The sequence below is a fragment of the Anolis carolinensis genome, chromosome 1 (assembly GCF_035594765.1).
Source record: "Anolis carolinensis isolate JA03-04 chromosome 1, rAnoCar3.1.pri, whole genome shotgun sequence".
NCBI lineage: Eukaryota > Metazoa > Chordata > Lepidosauria > Squamata > Dactyloidae > Anolis > Anolis carolinensis.
In genome coordinates, this window is record NC_085841.1 from 124,508,800 (window position 1) to 124,535,106 (window position 26,307).

The 26,307-nt window shown below is 38.7% G+C and overlaps 1 protein-coding gene and 1 long non-coding RNA gene across 4 annotated transcripts in view; one reads left to right on the forward strand and one right to left on the reverse strand.

Annotated features, from left to right (window-relative positions):
* The window catches only part of col19a1 (collagen type XIX alpha 1 chain), a 280,321-nt gene that overhangs the window by 164,080 nt on the left and 89,934 nt on the right, over positions 1–26,307 (reverse strand). For all 3 annotated transcript variants that reach the window (XM_062982112.1, XM_008118858.3, XM_062982115.1), the window contains exons 6-8: positions 24,147–24,227; positions 22,363–22,488; positions 19,100–19,153 (exon numbers count right to left, since the gene is read on the reverse strand). In XM_062982112.1, the coding sequence (XP_062838182.1) occupies positions 19,100–19,153; positions 22,363–22,488; positions 24,147–24,227 (261 nt within the window). The remainder of the gene's footprint in view (positions 1–19,099; positions 19,154–22,362; positions 22,489–24,146; positions 24,228–26,307) is intronic.
* Positions 2,834–24,388, forward strand: LOC134299397 (uncharacterized). The gene is made up of 3 exons (XR_010006597.1): positions 2,834–3,164; positions 5,387–5,577; positions 24,158–24,388. It is a non-coding gene; the product is annotated as an uncharacterized LOC134299397 (long non-coding RNA).

Here is a 26,307-nt window from a genome sequence, read left to right on the forward strand (position 1 = left end):
GCAGAAGCCATGGAGCTCTAAAGAGGCCTTGGCCATCACTTGCTGCCTTTGTAAATGTCAGCAAAGATGTTCACCCAACTTGGAGGGGGTAAAGGAGGGGTTGATCCTGCACCCCTCTCCACGTTACACAGGTGTTTTTGCTGTCATTGACAAGAGCTCTCTGAAGTTCTATGGCCACCACGGCAGTACAACAAAAATGATAAAAGTAAATGCCATTCTATATTTCCAATGCCAGAGTGAGGTGAAAATTGTATGGCGGCACTGGCCCATGTGAACAACTTCAGGGAAACTTTGGATCATTGCACAACCTAACATGAGGCAAAACAAAATTTAACCAGTACTACTCTGTGATAGAACACTAGAAGTCCCTGTGCAATATGTGAATTTCCAGAAATGACATCTGATTGAATTTGAGGTTTGTGGTTCATATAGATGGACCCTTGGTTCCAGATTATCTGAAAGATTATCTTCCTGTTTGATTTAATATCTTTGGAGGTAATTCAATCTTTTTAAATTTAACTTTTGTTTCAAATAGGTTTAATCTGCACTTAAGTTTGGAATTTTATGTGAACCACCTTGGGGATCTCATACCAGAATAAAAGCAGTCGACTTCTGCAATATAATCTTGACATCATTGCTGGCAAATTGAAACTTGCAGGGTTGAACTATCTCACCAAAAAGTGATTTGTTACAACTGTCTTACAGTAACAAATCCACCTATCTGGAATACCATATTCAATTCTTTCCTCTCCTCCTTCAATTTTGAAACAAACTAGTTTCACATGTCTTCTGATGTGCGACTGTGGTTAAACATTGCTATGGTTAGCATAAATAATTCAGCATCTCCTTCTTCATAAAGGATAAGGTTAATTGAAGCCTGCGTATTTTTTATCATGTCAGAAGCAACTTGAGAATTTACTTCAAGTTGCTTCTGGTGTGAGAGAATTGACCGTCTACAGAGACGTTGCCCAGGGGACACCCGGATGTGTTGGCAGGGAGGCTTCACTTATGTCCCTGCAGGCTAGAGCTGAAAGATGGGAGCTCACCCCATTTTGCAGATTAGAACTGACAACCTTTTGGTCAGCAACCCAACCTTCAGGTCAGCAGTTCAGCCAGCACAAGGGTTTAATCCAGGCATGGGCAAACTAAAGCCTGGGGGCCGAATGCAGCCCCCTAGGTGCTTACCTTAGGCCCTCCTCATTTTCCCTGTCCTCTTGGCATAAAGCCGCTATGGCCCACCATATCCTTATGCAGAAAGGATGCGGGGAGGGGCGGCATGCAGCAGCTGAGAACGCTCTGGAGTGCTCTCAGCCACCGCATGTCTTGCCCTCCTCCCAGCATAAGGATGGTGTGAGCATTGAGGAAGGCACACAGTGGTTGAGAGCCCTCCAGGGTGCTCTCGGACGTTGCCTACCTCACTCTCCTTTTGGCATAATGCTGAGAAGACAGCCTGAATATTAAGGGAAGAGTATTGGGGAAGAGGATCGGGGCAAGTCGCAAACATGTTTCATTTTCCTCCCAGCATCAGGATGGGGTGTGTTGAAACAACACAGCAAACCAATATGTGGTTAAACTAAATGATAAGCAAAAGTTTCTGAACTCCTCCATAGAGCTGACATACATTCCTAGTGCCAGGTTACATTTGTTCTTGTAATGTCTGGCTATGGTTGAATTATGGCTGTAATAAAGATTTGATTTGATTTGTTGAATTAAATCATGAATCAAATATTTAATTAGAAATGGGTTCTCAGAAGCAGGGAACCTAGTTTTCTAAAGATTCACTTCTTTTTAATACCCATGCTATTTCAGAAGTAACTTTGTTTTTCTACCAGCCCTAAAAGGCTATACAGTGTTCCCTCACTACTTCGCAGTTCGCTTTTTGCAGATTATCTGTTTTGCGGTTTTTCAATAAACTCTAAAAGAATATTATAAATCATAAAAAATTACAATTTACAGCCTAAGGAAGGGAGGAAGGAGAAGCTGAAAGGAGAGAAAAGGAGCCCAAGCGGCAATGGGAGGAGGAGGAGGCGATTTATCAACACACGATTGGTTGATAAAGACTAAAAATAGTGTATAAGTACTAAAATAATCTATGAATATATAGCGTCCCTACTTCACGGATTTTCAGTTTTTGCGGGTGGTCCTGGAACTTAACCCCCGCAATAAGTGAGGGAACACTGTACTTCATTAGAAAACAATTTCACTGATCTTTCTCATTAGTGACTATCCCAATGCAGAAAAATGTACATTGCTATGTATTAAGATAGTGGTTCTCAACCTGTGGGTCCCCAGGCGTTTTGCCTTACAACTGCCAGAAATCTCAGCCAGTTTACCAGCTGTTAGAATTTCTGGGAGCTGAAGCCCAAAACATCTGGGGACTCACAGGCTGAGAACCACTGTATTAAGAGGAGGGATAACTTATCAGAAAGAGTATCCTAGATTCTATTAAGATAGTGTATGTGTGTTTAATATCACTAAATAAAATACATAAGAAAATTGCTAGTTGTGAAAATGAAAAGAAAGATACATTCTAGGAAATACCTGAGATAAGCAATTGCCTGAGCCGGAGTAGCATAGGACATGGTTTCAAATCATTATTCCTAGCAGCATAAAACAAGGAAAGCAATTATGTGAGGGATGAGGTTTCTAAAAATAAGCCTTTTCTGCAAGTCACTACCCCTACATATGCTGACTTGCCTCCCTAAGCCATATCCTGCAGTGCTTATACCTGTTTTCTTCCAATCACAGCACCGATTCACACAAGCTCAAAGGGCTGCACCTGTAAAACCCAGCTGGCAACACTTACTTCTTGGCATGGGAAAAGGGGGACGAGCAAATCAAGGGAAATGAGCTGCACGTGCTGCACTCCAGCCGTAAATTCAGATCCAATGAATTGAAGTAATGATGTATTTAGTATATCCCTTTGAAATGGTTTTGAATGCAGACATGCAAAGCTAGTTCAGTCACCAGCAACAGGATGAAATCCTGACTATTTCATTACCAAGTGTCGCTGGGGCTTAAAGGAGAAAAAAGACAGCGTGAACAGAAGTGACTCATGTCAGCTCCTATGAGTGTCCATGGAATGAGCATTACATCATATTTCACTTCCTGCGCTGCTTCCAGCTATGTTAAGAGAGCTCTGAAGCATTTTGTTGTCTCCCATGGTGAGTTTTACATGCCTCTTACTATGAATAGCTACCATTCTGTGTTTGCTATTAATATTTTTAAAAGGTCTGAAATCCACTGAATTTATTAAGTAGAAATAGTTAATATACACAGCTGTTACAACAATAATAATGACAACTCTAAATTAGCTCTTCCCCTTAAGCCTTTATGACAATGTGCTATAACAAATTAGCTTATGAAGTTAGAATTGCATCATTCAATCTCACTTTAATAGGGAGAGGATCAAATCTAAAAAGCTCTTCAGCTCACTGGCAGCTGATCTTTGTTCGGGGACAGTCAACATTCAGCTTGAGTGGAGATAATGAAATTAGTGAAAAAGTGCTACTGTGCATTACATTTACACTGAAATAGAGACCTCTATTACACATATTAATAATTCCAAGTTTAGATTTTAAATTAATGTTGCATTACTGCACCAAAACCTGGAAGAATGAAAATGAATGAAAATACCATTCATGGTTTGATTCCTTCCCACTCTTCCTGCTCCATGTTTGAAGTCAGGGAAAGAAGAAATAAGCTGCATGGATTTTTGAAAGCCCCATTTCTTGCCCACTTACTCAAAGGGGACGACTGAGATAGAACACCAGTATGTGATAATTAGAAAGATGCAACAACCAAAACATTTCTTGGTTGGCATGATAGAAAGAAAAGAGATAGGAGCAAAAGGGTGAAATTGATAAAGAAACTGAGTTAAATAATAATAATAATAATAATAATAATAATAATAATAATAATAATAATAATAAAACTTTATTTATACCCCGCCACCATCTCCCCAATGGGGACTCGGGGCGGCTTAAATACAAGTCCAGCACTCTTGCCAGTAAGCAACAGATGTAAACCTAATCACAGTGTGTCAACCCAAGTGCTGAACAATCCCAAAATTATTTCTACAATACTAGAAGAATATTGAGGACTTCTAAACACAGTGGTATAACTTTCTCCTCAGTATTGTATATGTAGAGTTCATCTCTGTGTTTCCTGAACATTCATGACATAAGACTTATTAAAATGCGACTGGGGACCATCTACATTTGAACAATATAGCAAAAGGGTGTTTTGCAGCCAGTCCTACCTTGCTTTTTTATGGTATCATAATACAAATCTGATATAGGAAAGAAAAAAATAATCTACTAACACTAAGGAATGAATCAGTGCTTTCCAACATTTCACAGATGAAAACCAGGACATGTGTGGCCAAACAACACTGGAGTGTGGTCAAGATGACAAAAGTAATAATGCACAAGCTAGGAGAACAATTTATTTGAGGCTGAACATACAGGGAAGGGCAAGACTGTCTCTTCTGACCTTCCTCTCTCCTACTAAGCTAAATGATTGTAAACTACTTTGGTAGTTTGAACTCAGTTTGCAGCAAATGAAGTAAACTGAGGACAAAGGGGGAAAATGGGAGGAGTGAGAAGTTGGGACATTTTGTAAGCATCTTCAACAGTGGAATGACAGGGGATTAAACAGGACTCTCCCTGCCAAATCTGGACAGTTTGAGGGCATGTAAATACAGAGGTAGATAATTAATTGATCACATTTAGACTGAAATAGTTATAGAACAAATTGGCTGCACTAGGACCTCATGACATTGGGCTCCAGCTCCATCCTAGAACACTTCCAGGACAGAGCCAACCAGAGCTCATCACATGATGCACGGCTACTTTGGCAGGCCTCTGTCCTGGAAGCATCCTAGGATGGGTACCTGAGTACAAGGGAGGCTTCCTGTGTTCTAACTGCATAGATTGGGAACAGCATGGGGGGCGGGCGGGGGGGGGGGGGAGCTGAGTGACGACACTTTCCCCTGTGTGATGGGGAAAGTGCTGCTCCATGAATTCGCCACTCTGCCTGGCAAATCCCTCTTCTGTTGTCCACATTAGGGACCTCCATTTATTTGTTTGTTTGTTTGTTTACTATATTTATATTGCGCCTTCCTCTACCCCAAAGGCGTTGCCTTTACACATAGGCAACTATTCAATGACTTAAAAACAATGTACAATTAAAATAAACATATTAAATAGAACTTTAAAAAACATTAAAGCATTTAAAAACATTACCTTCATTTTTAATCACACTATCTGCAATTGTAATCCAAGGCCATTCCAATTGTCATTTCATATAATTCCATATCTATCAATTGTACTACAATTGTTCTCCAAAGGCTTGATCCCAAAGCTATGTTTTTATTCTCTTTCAGAAGGTCAGGAGGGAGAGGGCTGATCTAATATCCATGAGGAGGGAGTTCCATAGCCGAGGAGCCACCACCAAGAAGGCCCTGTCTCTTGTCCCTATCAGTCACGCCTGCCAAGAGGGTGGGATCAAGAGCAGGGCCTCCCAGGATGATCTTAATCTCCAAGATGGTTCATAGGAGGTGATACATTCAGACAGGTGAGCTGGGCCGGAATCATTTAGGGCTTTAGAGCCTAAAGCCAGCACTTTGAATTGTTCTCGATAGCAGACTGGCAGCCAGTGGAGCTGGTGTAACAAGGGAGTTGTGTGCTCCCTGTATTCTGCTCCAGTTAGAAACCTGGCTGCCACCCGTTGGACTACTTGAAGCTTCCAAACAGTCTTCAAAGCCAAACCCATGCAGAGTGCATTGCAGTAGTTTGTTCGGGATGTAACAAGGGCTTGGACCACCATGGCCAAGTCTGAATTCCCAAGGTACCAGTGCAACTGGCACACAAGTTTTAATTGTACAAAAGCCCCCCTGCCACCACTGAAACCTGGGATTCCAGGCTCAGCAATGAGTCCAGGAGAACTCCCATGCTGTGAACCTGTATCTTCAGGGGGAATGTAACCCCATCCAACATAGGCTGTAGCACTATATCCTGGCCAGGAGAGCCTCTGTCTTGTCTGGATTCAATTTCAATTTGTTTGCCCTCATCCAGACCATTACAGCAGCCAAGCACCTGTTCAGGATCTGAACAGCCTCCTTAGCAGCAGGTGGAAAAGAGTGGTAGAGTTAAACATCATTTGCGTACAAATTACACCAAACTCCAAAACTCCAGATGATCTCTCCCAAAGGCTTCATGTAGATGTTAAACAATATGGGGGACAATATTGAGCCCTGTGGGATCCCACAGGACAAAGGCTGCAGGGTTGAGCCAGTGTCCCCAACAACACCTGAGAATGACCCTCCAGGAAGGACCAGAGCCACTATAGAACAGTACCTCCCAGACCCATTCCCACAAAGCTTCTCAGAAGGATACCATGGTCTACAGCAGGGGTCCCCAAACTAAGGCCCTCCGAGGTCATTTACCTGGCCCCCGCCCTCAGTTTTATAATATAATATATTGTATATACATATAATATTGATAATAATATTATAATGTAATACAATATAACAATAATAATACCATATAATAATATTAATTATATATTCTATATTACATATAATATTACTAATAATATTACGGTATAGTGGTATAGTTCAATATCTATATATATAAAAGAGTGATGGCATCACGGCAATTCACAAAACAACAAAAGTACAGGCCCCCCAACCTCAAAATTTGACAACACAACCCATCATCCACGCCTCAAGGTTGATACAACAAAGAGAAAAGAAAAATAAAGTCCTAATTAGAGGGAGAGCAATAATTTTTTTTATCCAATTGCTGCCAGTTTAGAGGGCTAATCTCTGCCCACTTGGTTGCCTAACAACCAAGGGATAGCCAGGTTTCAGTTAGGGGACAGGCAGATTTAGGCCTCACTTAGGCTTCTTCCACAGATTATCTAATTTGCACTGGATTATATGGCAGTGTAGACTCAAGGCCCTTCCACACAGCTATATAACCCATTTATAATCTTATATTATCTGCTTTGCACTGGATTATCTTGACTCCACACTACCATATAATCCACTTCAGTGTGCATTTTATACAGCTGTGAAGAAGGGGCCTCAGATAATCCAGTTCTGAGCAGATAATATAAGATTAGAAATATACAGTAGAGTCTCACTTATCCAACATAAACAGGCCGGCAGGATAAGTGAATATGTTGGATAATAAGAAGGGATTCAGGAAAAGCCAATTAAACATCAAATTAGGTAATCGTTATACAAATTAAGCACCAAAACATCATATTATACAACAAATTTGACAGAAAAAGTAGTTCCATGCGCAGTAATGCTATGTAGTATTTACAGTAGAGTCTCACTTATCCAACACTCGCTTATCCAACGTTCTGGATTATCCAACGCATTTTTGTAGTCAATGCTTTCAATATATCGTGATATTTTGGTGCTAAATTCATAAATACAGTAATTACTATATAGCATTACTGTGTACTGAACTACTTTTTCTGCCAAATTTGTTGTCTAACATGATGTTTTGGTGCTTAATTTGTAAAATCATAACTTAATTTGATGTTTAATAGGGTTATCCTTAATTCCTCATTATCCAACATATTCGCTTATCCAACATATTCGCTTATCCAACGTTCTGCCGGCCCGTTTATGTTGGATAAGTGAGACTCTACTGTATTTACAAATTTACCACTAAAATATCACAATGAATTAAAAACACTGACTACAAAAGCATTGATTATGAAAAGGCAGACTGCGTTGGAGAATCCAGAACATTGTATAAGCGAATGTTGGATAAGTGAGATTCTTTTTTAATATGAAAAAATTACTGGGATAGAATAATGCAGAACAATATAATCTCTAAAACCAGGACAGTAAATAAACAGGGGATTTCCACACAGGAAACAATCAGGGCCAGCTAACACCTCCCAACAAAGTATTCCCATCATCAAAGTCTGGCAAATCCTGTTTTCTCAGGGCCACAGACAGTAGAAGCACATAAAATATCGCAAACAACATCACTCTGAAAACAAGGGTATTCCAGACAGGAAACAATCAGGGCCAGCTAACACCTCCCAACAAAGTATTCCCATCATCAAAGTCTGGAAAATCCTCTGTTTTCTCAGGGCCACAGACAGTAGAAGCACATAAAATATCGCAAACAACACCACTCTGAAAACAAGGGAATTCCAGACAGGAAACAATCTAACAATCCAGCTAACACCTCCCAACAAAAAATTCACTCAGGGAGGAAACAGACAGGCTTTAAAGCTGCAAGGCCATTACATCCTAATCATTTTTCCTAATTGCAGCATTCATACTTGCCTCCAACAAACAAAAAAAACCAATCAGAAATATTGTATATTCACAACCTTTAGGAAATAATATCCCCTGATGGCGCAGCGTGTTAAAAGCGCTGAGCTGCAACTTCTGGACTGAAAGGCCACAGGTTTGAATTGGGGGAGCAGAGAGAGCCCCCACTGTTAGCTCCAGCTTCTGCAAACCCAGAAGTTCGAAAACATGCAAATGTGAGTGCATCAATAGGTACTGCTCCGGCGGGAAGGTAACGCCGCTCCATGTAGTCATCCCACATGACCTTGGAGGAGTCTACGGACAACGCCGGCTCTTCGGCTTAGAAATGGAGATGAGCACCAACCTCCAGAGTAAGACACGACTGGACTTAATGTCTGGGGAAAACCTTTACCCTTTACCTTAACTACCACCAATTCCTCAATACTTTATTTCCCATACCACCATACTTCGCCACAGCAACGCGTGGCTGGGCACAGCTAGTAGTAATATATAATGCTAATATTGTGCTATGCTAATAATATAATATATTGTACAGCTGCTCTGAGTCCCCTTTGGGGTGAGAAGGGTGTGATACAAATGTAGTAAATAAATGCAGTAAATAAATAAATAATAAATTTTAGACTTAGGCTCAACCAAAGTCTGAAATGACTTGAAGGCACACAACAACAACAACAACAACAACAACAACAACAACCCTAATTAACTTGACTATCTCATTGGCCAGAAGCAGGACCACACTTCCCATTGAAATCCTGATAAATGTATGTTGGTTAAAATTGTTTTTATTTTTAAATATTGTATTGTTCTTTCATTGTTCTTGTCCTTGTTGTTGTTGTTGTTGTTGTTGTTGCACTACAAATAAGACATATGCAGTGTGCATCGGAATTTGTTTGTATTTTTTTTTTCAAATGATAATCCGGCCCCTCAACAGTCAGAAGGATTGTGGACCGGCCCTCACCTTAAAAAGTTTGAGAACCCCTGGTCTACAGTATCGAAGGCCGTTAAAAGGTCCAAAAGAGATTATCAGGGACACACTCCCCTTGTCCAGTTCCTGGCATAGATCATCCATTAAGGCAACCAAGGCTTTAAGTTCTGTGTCCTGGCCTAAAGCCAGACTGTGCCAGATCCAGATAATCCATTTATTCCAAGAACACTTGTAGTTGCGAGACCACCACATGTTCCATGACTTTTCTCAAAGAGGGGAGATTGGACACTGACCGAAAGTTGACTAATTGAGTGGGGTCCAGTGATTTTTTTTTAACGGCTGTTTTACGATGGCCTCCTTTAGGCCCGCTGAAACTTCTTTTAAGGAGGCATTAACCATGTGATGAGGTCCATTTCTTTTTTTGCCTTGGAAAAAGCGCCAACATGGTGTAGTTGTTCGAGCATTGAAATATAACTCTGGAGATTAGTTTGTATTTCTGTTCAACCATGGGGGATCTTGGGCACGTTACATCCTCAGAAAAAAAGGCAACCCTTCTTTAAACAACCCCACAAATCCTGTGATAGGCCTATTTTAGAATCTCCATAAGTCAGAAATGATTTGAAAGCACAAAATCACTGCAGTATGCACCTCCTTAGGCAATATATTTTACAACTCAGTTAAGTAATTTTACAACTTTAGTTCAAAAATATATAGTAAAACTATTTAGAATCATAGAATCATTTACCTGGATTCTTGCAAGATAACTTGTGCACTGTATATCAGTCAGAATGCAAACTTGTTTGCAAATCTAAAAACTTCAGGGAAAGCAATTATAGCCCTTAAAGTTTAATGAGAATTATTTCAAAATGAGAGGGCAGAAAACCCTATAATATAATTCCGTTTCCATTCCTTTTCTAGCTTTCCTTGAAACAAAGGGAAATGTAACTGATAGCTGATTTTTGCATACTTTGTTCTCTGGGGATCCAAAGTAGGGCAAATATAGGGTCTAAAGTGCTTTTCTCTTCTCCCCTGCTATTCTAGACAACCACTACTTTTTTCAGACTCTGGGGAGTTTGTTTTAGAATTCTCCTAGGTTCACATGACACAACCATTATTCTTTATACATCAAAGGTCCTTTCCCAGCAGTGTGATTCCCCAGTGTATTTTTACACATAATGAAAAAGAAACATTTAAATCTCAGGGAAAGATGTCTGTAATTCAAAGTCACTGTATTTTGGAGAATTCTTCCTGACAAAATTTTAGATTAAGAAAGTGAATTGTACAAACAGTGGAAGAAAACAAACATATAACCTCTTTTAAATACCGGCAATTCTATAACGCACATCTAATAGAAAATTCTTCTAAATCCAGAACATTTTCATTAACACAGTATGACACACTTGTTTACACTGTCTGCACATTCAAAAATCCTGGACTATTATACAGACGTCATGCAGTGTGGCTTCCTTGTTGTTGCTGCTTTCCTTCATGTTATTTCTGACTACTGACAAAACTAAGATGACTCTATCATGGGGTTTTCTTCATCAGATTTGTTCAGAGGGAGCTGATCTTCGCCTTTATTTAAGACTGAGAGATTGTGTCATGCCTAAGGTTATCCAGTGCATTTCCATGGTCAAGCAGGAATTTGAAACCCAGTCTCCAGAGCTGAAGTCCAATAGTTAAACCACAACACTGGATTTTTGACAGAATCATCGGTTTAAAAAGTGAATTGAATTAGCAATGGAAGATGATACACATGTAATAATCTCTTCCCGTTGTTGTGTATTCAGATGGTTTCTGACTTGTGGCAATTCTAAGGCAAACTTATTGCCGGGTTTACTTGTCAAGGGTCATCTAGACTGATCAATTAATGCCAAATGCCACATGAAACTGATTTGGTGTCATAGGGGGCAAGGCCATCTTAATCCAGCCTTGCCATGTTAACTAATATCAGGGGATACTTTGAATTCTGGCCCAGAATCTGGAATATCCCATGACATACTGCCCATGTAAGAACTGGCTGCAACTGTTTTCACTGACAACCCATGTTGCCTAGGTTCAGGCAGCCTGGGGCCACAGGAAGGTACCCTCTCATTTTCTGTGTCACAGCAGTTTTTGGCCATGACATGAGTCCGATTGGCTGGTCATTGCTTGTGGTGATGTTTGTCAGGGCAGTGGGGCAATTAGGAAAAGAAGTGGGTGAAGAGGGAGCAATTTCTCCTCACCCTTCCCTCGTAACCATGCCTGATATCACTACAGGTGATGGCTGATCAGTAGGACCCATGTCATGGCTAGAGACTGCAGAAACATTGATGATGGGATGGTAAGATGGCTGTCCAGGGTCACTGGCTAGTTGGGACTCCTTCCCATTACTGCAGTTGAAGTGGGATGGCTGTGGGAACTATCTTGGGGCTGATCCAGCATACCCCTCATATGGATGTTCCTCCATAAGCTCTCTAGGGGGAGAAGTTTCCGTGGTGACCATCACCAGGATGGAGTCAAGTTCTAGCCAATGAATATCTCTCAAGATAGAGATATTGGGAGATCACACACAAGTGCTCAGTCACTGTTAGCTGTGCAGTGACTGGGTGAATCTGAATGGTCAAGGATGATTAGAGGAAGGGCACTGCTGAAAGCAAATCTGTGAGGGGAAAAAGTCTATCACCTTGCTTTGTTTAATTAACTTTACATCTAACATTTGGGATTTAAAGGGATCTCTGATTCTGCAGTAGCATCATTACCCTGGTGAATCACCACCTTTTTAAACTAAGAAAAACTAATAATTGTCTTAAAAGCATATTGCATAATCAAAAAGCTTGACTTGATGGTGATATAAGTACTTGAATGATAAAGGATGCAATAATGTGAACCCTGGAAGTTTGACATCTTTAAACTTCTTTTTTGAGGAAAATATTTTGGGTTATTTTTAGAGACTGAAAGTACTCATTGGAAATATATTATTATGACAAAACAATACACTATGTTTGCTGATACAAAAAAATAGATAAGGCTTGTGGTTTGACAGTACTACCATATATACAGAATTATATACTTTTGTATAAGCTTTTGATTGGTATCTATGCTGGAACTGTAGATAGCTAGAAGAGGTATTATTTGTAATGTTGGAAGACAAGTTGGAAGACCAGGAAATATTGTTATAAAAGGTTAGGAAAGGTGCCTCACTTTAAAAAGATAAAGGTTTATTATGTGAGATTTTTTTATTATGATAAATTGCTTGTTAAAAGGAGCTGAGTCAGAGAGTTAGGATAATCCTTTGACCTGTAAGACTAATAATGTCATGTGATAAAATCACTAACCCTTTATTGACTTTATTTTCTAGAAAATAAGTATATGTTTTGGTAAGTTTTGAGTTTATTAATAGCTAGATTTTATAGAGAGGAGAATTATTGTTGCATCAGATGAGAGACATAAATTGATTATATGTTTAAATAATTGCTGAAAAAAAGGTGAGGAGTCTTTTTTATCTTTTGGTATCTTTTCTTCTCTCTCTCTCTCTCTCTCTCTCTCTCTTTTGGAAGTTGTGTTTTTCTAGTTTTCTTCCTCGTGAGCAAAAGTAGCAGACTATTTAAGACACGAGACCATAGCTAGTTATGGTGTTGTGCTCACATTGTTTGTGTTTTCAGATATGGCTATCCACTCCTAAAAGTTAGAATATTTTTTCTTATAATGCTACAAAGGGGTAAGAATATAATGCATGTGTGCTAGTCTGTTTGTCTTAGATTTTTTTTAAAAAAAAACCTACAGGAGCAACTATTGACTCTTGAACTCTATTTCAAATGTAATTCTTTTTAAAAAATATTACCCAACCATGACCCTGTTTTCAGTCTAAGTGAATGCTGTTCCATTCTGTGGACATTGGCCTGGAAATAATCAAGATGTTCTTGTGATGGATTTTTTCTGTGGACATGGGAATACTACAAGTCTTATGAGATAATTTCCTCTAGTGATCTACAGAAAGCAAATTCTTCTGCGCATGTACATTCCCTGTCTTCTTTGACTATTTGGGCCCTACTCAATCCAGCTTCTAAGTCTCAGAGACAGTAGATGAACTCTCAAAAGGTGTGCCTTCATAAACATGTTCTCAACACTTGGTTCATGAGGTTGGCATGGGACATGGTGGCAGGGACAAAGTCAGTTGGTGAAGTCCTTCTCATAATAATAATAATAATAATAATAATAATAATAATAATAATAATAATAATAATAATGCAAAGACTCTGGGACAAGCCAGTCAAGGTGGTCCCAGTGGTGATCAGCACACTGGGTGCAGTGCCTAAAGACATAGGTTTGCACTTAAACACAATCGGCGCTGACAAAATTACCACCTGTGAGCTGCAAAAGGCTACTTTACTGGGATCTGCACACATTATTCGCCGGTACATCATACAATCCTAGACATTTAGGAAGTGTCCAACATGTGATCCAATACAACAGCCAGCAGAGTGTCTGCTGTGGACTCATCTTGTCATGTTTCAAATAATAATAATTAATAATAATAATAATGATGATAATAATACACTTTATTTATATTCTGCTTTATCTCCCTGAAGGGACTCAGAGTGGATTACAGTACACATATAAGGCAAACATTCAATGCCTTTTACACAACGCTGACATATAATACACGTACATAGACAAAGGTAAAGGCCTTCCCCTTTTTCTGGCATCTGGAGGTGATGTTCAACTCCGGACAAGGGGAGGTGCTGTTGTTCCATTTTCCATACTGAGGAGCCTGTTGTCCATAGACATCTCCGATCATGTTGCCGGCATGTTTGCATGTCTGTATGGAGCGCCCTTTTACCTTTCTGCCGAGACGGTACCTATTGATCTACTCACATTGCATGCTTTCAAACTGCTAGGTTGGCAACAGCTAGGGTTAACAGTCAGGAGCTGACCCTGACTCGTGGCTTCGAATTGCCAACCCTTGGTCAGCAATTTTCCTGCAGCTAGTGGTTTAACCCACTGAGCTATTTCTTCCAGTCCACATGATTACAGCTCCCTCAATGTACCCAAAGCGACATTGTGTACTATTAGAAGACTTCAAATTTCATTAAGAAAATATTATATTCCCATGATTATTAATGTATAATGACCAGTTGTGTCACAATACTTACATTTTAAGAATTATATACAAAATGCACATTGCTCTGGAATCAAGTAAATTTTGCCTGAATGTAGCTTGTACAGGAAAGAGCAGAAAATGTAACCAAGGAATGATTTTGTACCAAATTTGAACATTTATATGCTTCTTATACAGAAAACTTTGTTTTCTATCTTAAAAAACCAATGAATTTTATGTAGAATAAGCCCTGATCTGTGAAAATTCTTGTCAGAATAGCATTTGACTTGTCATGGTTCCCAGGCACTCCACAAGCATGTTTTTTTTCCAACATTTTTTTCAAATATTTTCAAGTATTCCCTTATTTCTAGTAATATTTATATCACCAGCTGGCTTTTTCTGACTTCTTTCCAAAAGCCTTGCACTGGCCCAGCAGCATGTTGCCAAGTTTAATCATGAGTATAGTTAAAATATGTATGTATCAGTGTAGTTACTGGATGGTGTCACGCTGTCTAATTTTAGATAATTCAGCTCTGAGATTGATATGTTAATCCACAAAAAAATTAAGGTAGATTTTGCAATGTCACCACAAATGTTTCTCTTGGGTATTATGGATAAAGAATTGGATGGTAAATAATTGTCACTTCTTCAGTACATGATATCAGCAGCAAGAATATTGTTTGATTAAACTTGGAAACAGTCTGAAGTGCCAATAATGGATGAATAGATAGTTAAGGTTTCAGAGTTAATCCAAATTGCCAAATTAACATGGGTTTTAAAAGCTAAGTCAACAGAAAGTTTTTTTGTTGTTGAAATAATGGAAACTATTTTTGCACTTTTTCAGTATTATTAAATCTCTGGACATAAAAATCTATGGTTACAATTGTTAGTAATTACCAGGATTATTTGTTGGAGATGTAATGGCAGAATATTCTTTTCTGTTTGGCTTTCTTTCATTACAGTTTGAATAGAAGAGTCAGAGCTCTTTCGTGCGTCAGTTAATTAGTGTTTAGTGTTTTAACATTGTGTTTTTTTCATTTTTTCTTCTTCCTTTTTTTTGAATGTACATTGTGAGTTAGATGGTTTACGTTAAAGATAAACAATTTATAAAAGGAAAAGAAGAATGGATATATAAGTACAGCATGACCTTTTTTTAATTAGAAAAAGACCAAATCGAAAGTTAGGACGCGGAACAATGGCTTCAAACTACAGGAAAGGATATTCCACCTGAACATTAGCAAGAACTTTCTAGCTGAGAGAGCTACCTAGCAGTGGAACTCTCTGCCCCGGAGTGTGCTGGAGGTTTCTTCTTTGCAGACTTGGCAAAGAAGAAACCACCTGGGCTATGGCACAGGCTGGTTAGTAGCCAGCTGTAATAAATCACTATGACCAAGAGGTCATGAGTTCGAGGCCAGCCCGTGGCGGAGTGAGCACCCAATCATTAAAATAAAAAATAGCCCTGCTTGTTGTTGATCTAAGCAACCCGAAAGATAGTTGCATCTATCAAGTAGGAAATTTAGTCAACACTATGTGGGGAGGCTAATTTAACTAATTTACAACACCATAAAAATCATCCAGCAATGTTTGGAATGAGGAAGTTGGCATCACAGTGGATGATGAAGCAGCTGCTCCCCTGTGGCCGGAATCAAGCATACCCTCAGGAAGCTGGAAGCTGGAGAAAGTTTAATTGCCTCTGTGTCTGTCTCTGTCTCTATGTTCATATGGCATTGAATGTTTGCCTTGTATGTGTACATTGTGATCTGCCCTGAGTCCCCTTCGGGGTGAGAAGGGCGGAATATAAATACTGTAAATAAATAAATAAATAAATAAAACAGAGGCTGGATGGCCATCTGTCGGAGGTTATTGAAATGTGATTTTCCTACTTCTTGGCAGGGGGTTGGACTGGATGGCCCATGAGGTCTCTTCCAATGCTATGAATCTATGATTCCATGGTTAGACATTGCAGGAAAGCACATTAAGATGGCTGACATTTTTTCATTGTCTTGATGTGTTGGACTCATATCTCTATTTATGTTATCAAACCAATATTATCTTATTTCTTTTATGTTAAGGCTAACTCGAAGACAACATGGAAAACTAACTTTCCTGTACATTTACTTATAAAGCAGAAGTGAAGAGAGTTTCTCCTTTTTACACCAACAGGGACCAAGTGGAAGTAAACCATACTATCTTGCCTTCTCACATACTATATCTTCTTGTGATTTGTCACTTAAAGTCATTTTATATTAGACATTTTGCATTTTAAATTCAGTTTACAGCAATTTATGTAAGGTGAAGAAAGCATGAGAAAGAGGGAGGAGGAGTAAGAAACTGGGACATTTAAAAACAGCTGGCAACTATCTTAAAGTCATTGTCAAGTCTAAACTATCCGTTTATCTAAATATAGTTTCATTCAGATAGAAAAGTCATCAAAGAAAATAAACTTCACATATGTAGACAAGTTGAGGATAGATCAGTGGTTCTCAACCTGTGGGTCCCCAGATGTTTTGGCTTTCAACTCCCAGAAATCCTAACAGCTGGTAAACTGGCTGGGATTTCTTGAAGTTATTAGCCAAAACACCTGAGCATCCATAAGTTGAGAAAAACTGGGATAGATCTTCTACATCCCTAACCTTGTACCAGACTCCTAGACTGTCCAGATGAAGGATTCTCTCCCAGTATGTTACCTTCTGGACTACCTTCTATTCTTAATCTTTAATATAAGGTGTATGTTCAAAAACTGATCCCTTACCTGCAACGTGGGGTGGTGCTATTTATTCTATCATTTAATTCTGTTGTTAGTGCAGACCAGATCTCTGAGGTTGCATTTCTATGCACTTTTAAAAATGTTTCATACAAAACAACTGGGCCTCTTTCCAAGTGGATATGTTTTACTTTTTGGTGCCAGTGTGCTGTGTTTTTAGTCATTTTTAGGTTTGTTTTTCTTGCTCACATCAGTGAAACTTATCCTCCCAAAGGAAATAATGAAGGTAAAAATACATGAAGGAAGGGTCAAACAAGAAGGAACATAGCAAAGGTCTTTGAAAGGTAGGGTATGTCAAACTAATCTGGGGGAGATAATTGGTTTTCTGGACAAGGGAAAATCTGTCAGTTTAGTCTGTTCACATTTTTGCAAAGCACTTGATATTGTGTCATATGGGAGATCATGACTTAAATTGGAAAACATGGCCTACAAGGTAATTTTGTAGATAAATAAGAAACTGGCTAAAAACATGACACAAGGGGATGTATAGAAGAGCCTTTTAAATGTTTCAAACAGGCATGTGGTGAACACATAAAATATCAGCTCTCGAAAATTTATTTGCAATCTTAATTTTGGTACTGAGACTAGTAAGAGGCTGATAAAAATCAAAACAACTATAATATGATGATGAAATTAGGAAGAATAATTAACAGAATGTGGGTTGTAGATATGAATGGGATGCACAAACTACTCATCAAGAAAGGGGTAATGAGAAAATGCCTATCCAACTGCAGTCATTTGAATGTTGGCCTTTAATAAACCAGTTTATGTGTGGAATCATGTGTGATCTCAGGCTCTGTGTGCCTTCTTCCCACACCCTTCCTCTTCTAACATCCTTCTGTGTGTAGGATACCTCCTTCCCACCTTGTTAATTAGTTTGCATAGTCCCATCCCATGGTTCGTGCATATTCCCTTTGGGTTTCATATGCCCCTTATTGTCCCACTGACAGACGGCTGGTTGGTAGAAGGAAGTACGTGGACTTCCTGGAAATATCAGACATCTAAGACCAATTTAAGACTCCAATAGGAACAGGAATCTATTTTATGCCATATAAAATATTAAAAGATAACCAGAAACTGAAAAAACTGCCTAGTTTTGGCATTTCATTTTTTAAAAATGTAACATGTCACAACTCAGAATAAAGAAAATCAGCAGCAGAACCCCCTCTCAATTACAAATCAAATAGTACTACTACTAGATCAATTAGCTTTCAGAATTCAACCCATCAAAAAGTTTACTAACCACCCAAGTAGTTTTTAGAAGGTGATGAAAACATATTAGAGTTAGTGCCAAGCAAATATATTTAAGGAGAGAATTCCATGAGCAAATAATTTATTATTATTACTATTATTATTATTATTATCCCACTTTTCTCCCAGAAATGGGACTCAAAGCAGCGTATAGCAAATCAAGTAAAAAAATAGTTTCATAACATAAAATATGATTATACACCACAGCATATATAAAATTAATAAACTACTGCATAACCATTATCAATCCCAAACCCTTAAACAAATGACAAAAACATAAAATTAAACATTCATTATTTTTTTAAAACCCTGTAAAATCCAATGCTTTAGGCCATAAACATAAGAGCATTATCAAAGGTCCACTATATACTTCACATAATTGCATATCACAGGCAAATAAATAAAAAAAAACCACCCACCCCCCCGATCCTCATAGAGGTCTAACATTGTGTGAAGATGGGAATACACAGGGCTTGGAACCCACCAATAAGATCAATAAGTATATTATCACACATATTAAAAATGTTTTTCAAATACCTGGAACTCAAACCTTATATGATTACAGAGCCAGAGAAACACAGTGCTAGAGGAAAACACATGAATCATTTCATTTCAAATATTTAGTATAAAGCTAGTTTAGTATAAAGTAAATGGGATGATTTATTTTTCTCCCAGATTTTCTAAAATGCATTGACAATAAAGAACTGGAGAGTAAAACACAAGGAGAGTCTAACATTGGCAGTGATGTTTTATAAGATTTTAAGGTCTTACCTTTTCTCCTTTTTGGCCTGGCAAACCTGATACGCCTGGCAATCCTACTTCTCCCTGTTTGAAGTGAAATTAGAATGATCCATTCTGGAATATTAAGTACAGTACAAGAAATAAAGAAAATAAAACATAATATTTTGTGATGTAGGGATGGGAACCAAATGGCCCTACAGATATTGGACTTCAACTCCTATCACAATCACTGATGGCTATGACGGCTAAATTGGGAATGTGTAGTCCAACATCTGGAAGGCCACATGTTCCCCTACCTTATGAGGCCAGAGCACAATATATCTGATAGTTATTTTAGAGGAAATTCACAAGAGCAGAGAAGCTCAATTATTTCGTTCTTTCAGTCTTGTTTAATTCTAGGACAACTGATGCCTATGTTATTGGAGAAGGAGGTCATAACTTTGGGTATCAGCAGCTGTTACAACAATCTCCACTGTTACTTTATGCTTTTTCGTCTCTTCTTTAGCTCTGCTCCTATGTATTATGACTATCTTAACACAATGCCATCACTTTGTAACACATCCAATGTCATCTCATTTTGGAAGGTAAACAGGTTTGAATCTAGTTAGGCCTCGAATGGGGGAACCACAAGAAGAGCTAGAAAAAGAAACTTTTAAACTGTGGACAGACACATTAATCAAAAGTGCCTGTACAAAGCTATCAGCCTAATGTACTAAAAGGCTATGTTCCCTAGTCAAGCAAGAAGTTATCTTACTTGAAGACTGGGAGAGAGATAATTGCTGCCAATGTCACAAAGGCAATTTTCCTTATAAATAGGAACCTCTCTTGATTCCTATGCAATTATTTCAAGGAAATTAGTCCTGTGGGACAGTGTTCTTTTTATAGAGGATTCCTCTAAAACAGGATTTCACTTCCACCATCTCAAATTTGCTGTAGGGTTGCCACAAGTTGAAAATGAGCTGACAGCACATGACAACAATAATCACAATTGTCTGACAATAGGTCAGTATAATGAATAGGAGCCCCCGATGGCCTAGGGTGTAAAAGCCTTGTGACTTGAAGGCTGCCAGGTTCGAATCCCACCCGGGGAGAGCACGGATGAGCTCCCTCTATCAGCTCCAGCTCCATGCGGGGACATGAGAGAAGCCTCCCACAAGGATGGTAAAAACATCAAAAACATCTGGGCATCTCCTGGGCAATGTCCTTGCAGACAGCCAATTCTCTCACTCCAGAAGCAACTCCGGTTGCCCCCAATACGAAAAAAAGTATAATGAATAGACACACATATCATTTTAAGTGATGCTTAATGATGTCTAGAGCATTACTGTGTTTTGTCTATATGACCTTTCAGTCCCTTTAATTTTGGTGTATTTTGTCTATATGACCTTTCAGTCCCTTTAATTTTGGTGCCTACCGTCAACTGAATTGCTTACCATTGTGTGTTATATTACTGCTTAAACCTTATGCAAACAGATTTATTTATTTATCTTATACATTTATACCCCATCCTTCTCACCCATCGGGGGGGGGGGGGCGCTCAGGGAAGCCTGAGATACACACAGCACCAATATGTGGTCTGTACTAATCTTTCCAGTCCTAAAAATTCCAAAAATTCCAACATTCTGTAATGTCCTTTTTTTAAAAAAAAAAAAATCTGAGAGGTACAAAACTAAATTTGAAACTGATGTTCAAGAGAAGTTGGGGGTTGAAAAATCACTCAAGTCCTTCCCAGGTTAACACATAGGTTTGCACATTTCTAAGAGCCGATTATGTACAAATTTTATAAAAGTGTATTCTTGCTATTTGTCATGTTCATTAAAAAATTACATTATTTTAATTGGCAGTTCTAAAAACAGTCATGCCAGCAGGCTAGTTCATGAGTCCAGCTGATCTCCTTAGGAAATCAGACAGTTTCTCTGAACAGTACCAGGCAATGATTCATAACTGGCTTCTGTTATGATGGCAAACATGCACAGATCACAGCCATCTCCTTGAAATCTTCCCATATGTCTATTTCTACATATGAATATGTGCGCAAACATGTCTGTCTGTGCTTAGTGTCTCTATATTTTACCCCATTTATCTTTAAATTACATCAGGGGTGGCTAGGTTTGAATTTAGGGAGCCAATAATCACTTCTGGGGCCAGAAAAAGACTGCATGCCTGATTTAAAAGTTGCTACAGTGGTGCTGTTTCAGATCCTTTTGTCTCTTATATATTAGGGGTAGGAATATATATGACTGTCCGTTTATGGACAGTAACTCCAAGCATTTTTTATCATTAGCTATTCTGGCTGGAACCACTGGGACTTGAAATACAACATCTTCTGGAAATCTGCACACGTGCTGAATTTAACCCTGTTCCCTTTGTTCTTATCCAGTGCACCAGTTCTATTTACATCCTAGCCCAGGTCTTGTGTTTCACATAACAATGAGATAAGGACTACCACACACTGTGCAGGTTCTCAAACTATCTATTTCAAGAGACAATCATTCATACTGTTCAGAAGATTCATCTCTGCAGGAAACCTTGGAGTGACATTTATCCAATCAACATGAAGCAGTTCAAACAATCCTTTATTATAGTATTTGCCTCTTTGGTAGAATTTTCTAATCTTTCTTAAAGCTGAACATCCATGCTGACAAAAGGGTTTGACCGCAGAACCCTGAATTTCTAAGTAGCAAAGTTTGTTTCATCAAGGCTGTACATCTGACTTCGCCCTGTACCATTTTTTAAAACATGTAACTACAATGGCCTTTCCAAACTGATGTATTATCCAGTGTGCCCTTAGCCTATTTAAATACGAAAAGTATAACGTTCCCTAGTGCAAGGTAACATCTAGCCCTCCTTTTGTAATTGGACCACTACTCCCAGCATTGAAGTTGGAAGGGCTGCTGGGAATTGGAGTCCAACAATATTGGAAGGGCAAATGATTCACATCACTAATAAAAACTTTAATTCTTAGCTGAGATTTTTTTTTTACTTTAAAGCAATGGTACTTGTAACAAGAAACAACCAGGTATTCAAACCAGCACCAAAAGTGCATCTACACTATAGAATTAATGCAGCTTGGCAGCACTAACAGCCATGACTGAATGCTATGGAATTTTGGGATTTAAAGTTTGGTGAGGAACCAGCACTCTTTGGCAGAGAAGGCTAAAGACCTTGTAAAATTACAAGTCCCATGACCCCTTAGTATTGAGTCATGTCAGTTATAGTGGTGCATTAATACTACAGTGTCGACGCACCCCAATCTTCACCTTAAGATGGATATAAGGAAATGATTCATATACCTTATTTGGATGGCAAAAACATTTTTCTTCAGGTTTTTTTTCCATCATGGGAAGTGCATGTATTTCACCAACATGAGCGGTTGATGGTGACACTGTAGTCGTTTTCAAGCTTTCTTCCAAAGAACACTGAAATCAAATATTATTCAGATTTCATTTAACTTCCTCAAGAGAAAACAAAAAATATAATTTTTGCTTTATTGGTGTAAACATAAACAAAAATATGAAACTGAATTAAACATCAAGAAAAATTTAAAAACCTGCTTGTGAATCACAAAGCAAACCTATGGTAATTTACTGTGAAGTAGTTCTCGGAGTTTATCACACGAGAAAGGAAAATTGCAATACATAAAGACAAGAGCGTCTTTGCCTTGGAGATATTACATGCCATTGATCTCTTAATGGTAAACAACCTGGGAAGTATAGGGCCAGATAGGCCCTATATCCCAAGATCTGATCCCAGGTTTTTTGCTTTAAACTGGATTATATGAGTTGATACTGCCAGATAATCTGGGATAAACAGAAAACCTGGGATCAGATCCTGGGCCTATCTTGGAAGTATTGCATGCTATTTCTCATTTTTTGTTCTCTTCATAGTAAACAGCCTGGAAAGTATTTATTTTACAAATAATTCATCAATGACCCCCTTTTGTATAGGAAGCATCTTCCAATAGTATTTCCACCACAGGAATGATAAACTCCTTAAGTTCAGTGGCACTTATTGATAAATAAGTTATTCAAAAACTCAGCCTAGAAAGCCTGGGTGAATGTAAAAACTGCACGTTAACTCTTATCAAAATGAGGAGCAACGTTTTTTACTGTCTCCAGTCTGGAGCCACTTCTAGCCTTTTTGATAGCCTGGGTGCGACAATGATGCAGGAGCAGCAGAAGCTCTTTGGCATCTCCCCCCCCCCCCCTCAAAGGAGTGCTGAAAGTAGAAGGTGTCAGTACATCTTTTAGGTTCTCCTGGAACAGACTAAGCTCTCATTTTTCACCATTCTAATCAAGGAAGGGGCTGGCTCCTTTTTGTTTTGTAAGAGTTAATACTGTACCTTAATGCTTATTTTAAAAAGGGGTACCATCCCCTTCTCTGAGTAGAGTGGTGAAAGACCCTCTGAATGCCTGGGTGAGAAAATGGTGGGTCAGTTTATCTATGGGCCAATGTGAGTAATGTACATTAAATCTTAGCAGAAAAAGGAACCATGCAATTCTTTGAACAGAGTGGAAAGGGGAAGAGTTTAGTCTGTTCCAGGAGAACCTAAAAGAAGCATCTGCCTCTTCCACTCACTCTCTCCCCTGCTGCTCTTCATCTGGCCATTGTAAATGGCTGGGTAGGGAAATGGCAGGGGCAGCCAGGAGACATTGGGTTCTGAAATAGCATTGGTGTTTCTCTCTCTCTCTGCAGAATGATCTTTGACTTACCTACAGATCATATCAAAATCCATAATTTTGGCCTCAAAACGTGTCTTCAACTTATAATTGAGTTCAACATAAGCACCCATCTAATCTAAGCTCCCATTTCAAAGAACAGCGTATTCCCATGACACTGCATGATTTGTTTACATTTCTATTTGGGCAAAGAAGCAAAACTTGGGAATTTATATTTAAGTAGAATGAACACAATGGCATATTGAGGCCATCTGTGACCTAACATATCATCCCCCCACCCCCCCAGCTTGGTTATGGATGGTATCAACACCTCATTCTGTTCGTTCCTTTTAAATGTAACTTTAAATTAAGGACTAATGAGAAAAAATACGGTATCAATTTTTATTCTTATAACTTACCATATTTTCAGATACTTCACAGCAAGTCTCCTGATCCGCAAGACTGGGATTGCAATACAAGATCATGTGACCAAGTTCAATCTGTTTAGTGAACACATGGATGCTATCAGCTGTGTTAGACAAGCAATACTGAAACACCTGAAACTGCCTTAGCCACATTCAACAAAGAGTTTAATAGCTTTCACTATTTAAATCTCCCTAATTCTGTTTGAACTGTGTCCATAAACTTTTAAAACATGAAATCTAGCAGTACTGTCATTTCTCAACAACGCCTGTGGAAATTATGCTCTTTTTGTTATCTTCTATTTCTTTCTCAATTTGCTTTGTTTATTCTTAATGATGTAATCATCTGATCTGCCCTAGCACATAGCATTGTCTTGTCTGTCCATTAACTGCAGGTTTTCACATTGGCCATATATAGATATCATCCCTCAGCTTGATTCATATTGATTGCATGCTGAATTGATTTGATTTAGCTTTAGTTATACTGTATAATTGTAGAACCAAATCCAACTGGCTACATAGCATTGTAGTGTCATTCTGTTTACTACTTGGTTGTCTGCTGGCCATTATCACTTATTATACCAGGAAAAGACAGAAGATAAGGAGAACAAAGTATAGGGTTTGTGAAGAAGTGTATTATTTTACTCTAACAGCTCTTTTTAAAGGTTGGGATTGATGCAGAAAAATATTCAATGCAAAGAAAATCATATGCATACAGATACTTGCTTAGCATTTGAGCTGAATCGCCTCTGCAGCAAGAGATATATAATTTCTTTTACATTTGTGGTTGGATTATTGGAAATACATTGAACTAGATCTGAATTACTTTATCTTTCTTGATGAAAAATAGCTGGCAAAATAATCCTTCGCCTCCATCACTCAAATAACAAGTGTTCGCTTGCTGTAGAAAAAAAAGGTCTATAAACGCTAACTGTTTTGTGATACATTTGTTAGCTCAAGAGAAAGAAACCAGATGGAAAGGAGTCACTGATGGCATGTGGACAGAGGAAAAGGGCTTGGGAAACAAAAGGAATGTGACAATGTTAAGAGCCCTGGGTGGGAATACTTTCCCTCCCATGAAACAATTAGAATAAACCTACACATATGGAAAGGATGGGACAATACATAAGAAATACATGCTTTTCGTGTGTGTACGCACATGTGGCATTGGGGTGTGGGTGCACTATTAAACCAAAACATTCACCACATATGAAAAGTGCTTCAGCTATGTGTGCATTAAGCAAAGGAGAAAACATTGTTTTGAAAAATCTTTTACAACATGATGCTAAAAAAACTTTTTGCAATGCGCTCTGCAAATGTAAACCGTACAATGTACATCAGCTTTTCTCAATCCTTTTATACTAGAGAAAACCTTACAATAATGTTTTAGGTCTCCGGGAGCCGCTAAATAAAAATTATTAAATCTATAACTTTTATTTAATCACAGCCTTTTGGAGAACTCCTAGAAACTACTTCTGCATTTTGAACTTAATTTTCAATATTTGGAATAAAATGAAGAGGGAAAGGGTAAAGATGAGACAGATATTTGGACATTTTAAAAGCAATCAAATAAATGAGACAACAGACAAATAATTAGGACTATGCTTTCCAATTCAGAACAGATGGATGGGGTGGGAATCACGATGGCAGAATTACTTGCCTGTAATTTCCAGTATTCTCCACCACTAACTACTCTATCTAGGATACTGGGACTTGTATCTGGAGAACTTCATGATTCCCGCTCCTGTCCTACAGGATGTTCTCTTATTTTTAAGGTCTTTGTACATAATGCTATCACATATTGTTTTGCAAATTCTTACTATGGGTAAGAATATGTACCTGCGTGAGCATTAAGATCTGCCAGGGAGGCCCTTCTCGTGGTCCCGCCACCGCCACAAGCACGGTTACGGGGACAAAGGAGAGGGCCTTCTCGGTGGTTGTCCCCTGGCTTTGGAACATCCTCCCTAGGGAGATTAGGCAGACCCCCACCCTATCCTCCTTCCAGAGGGAATTGAAAACTTGGATGTTTAGACAAGCCTTTGAGAATGTCTAGCCCAATGGTCTGCAATTATGATACAGCACAGCACTTTTTATCCCATTCCCTTGTTCGGTAGCTACTATCCCTTTCCTTTCTTCTTGTTTACAGTTGGCCATGTTT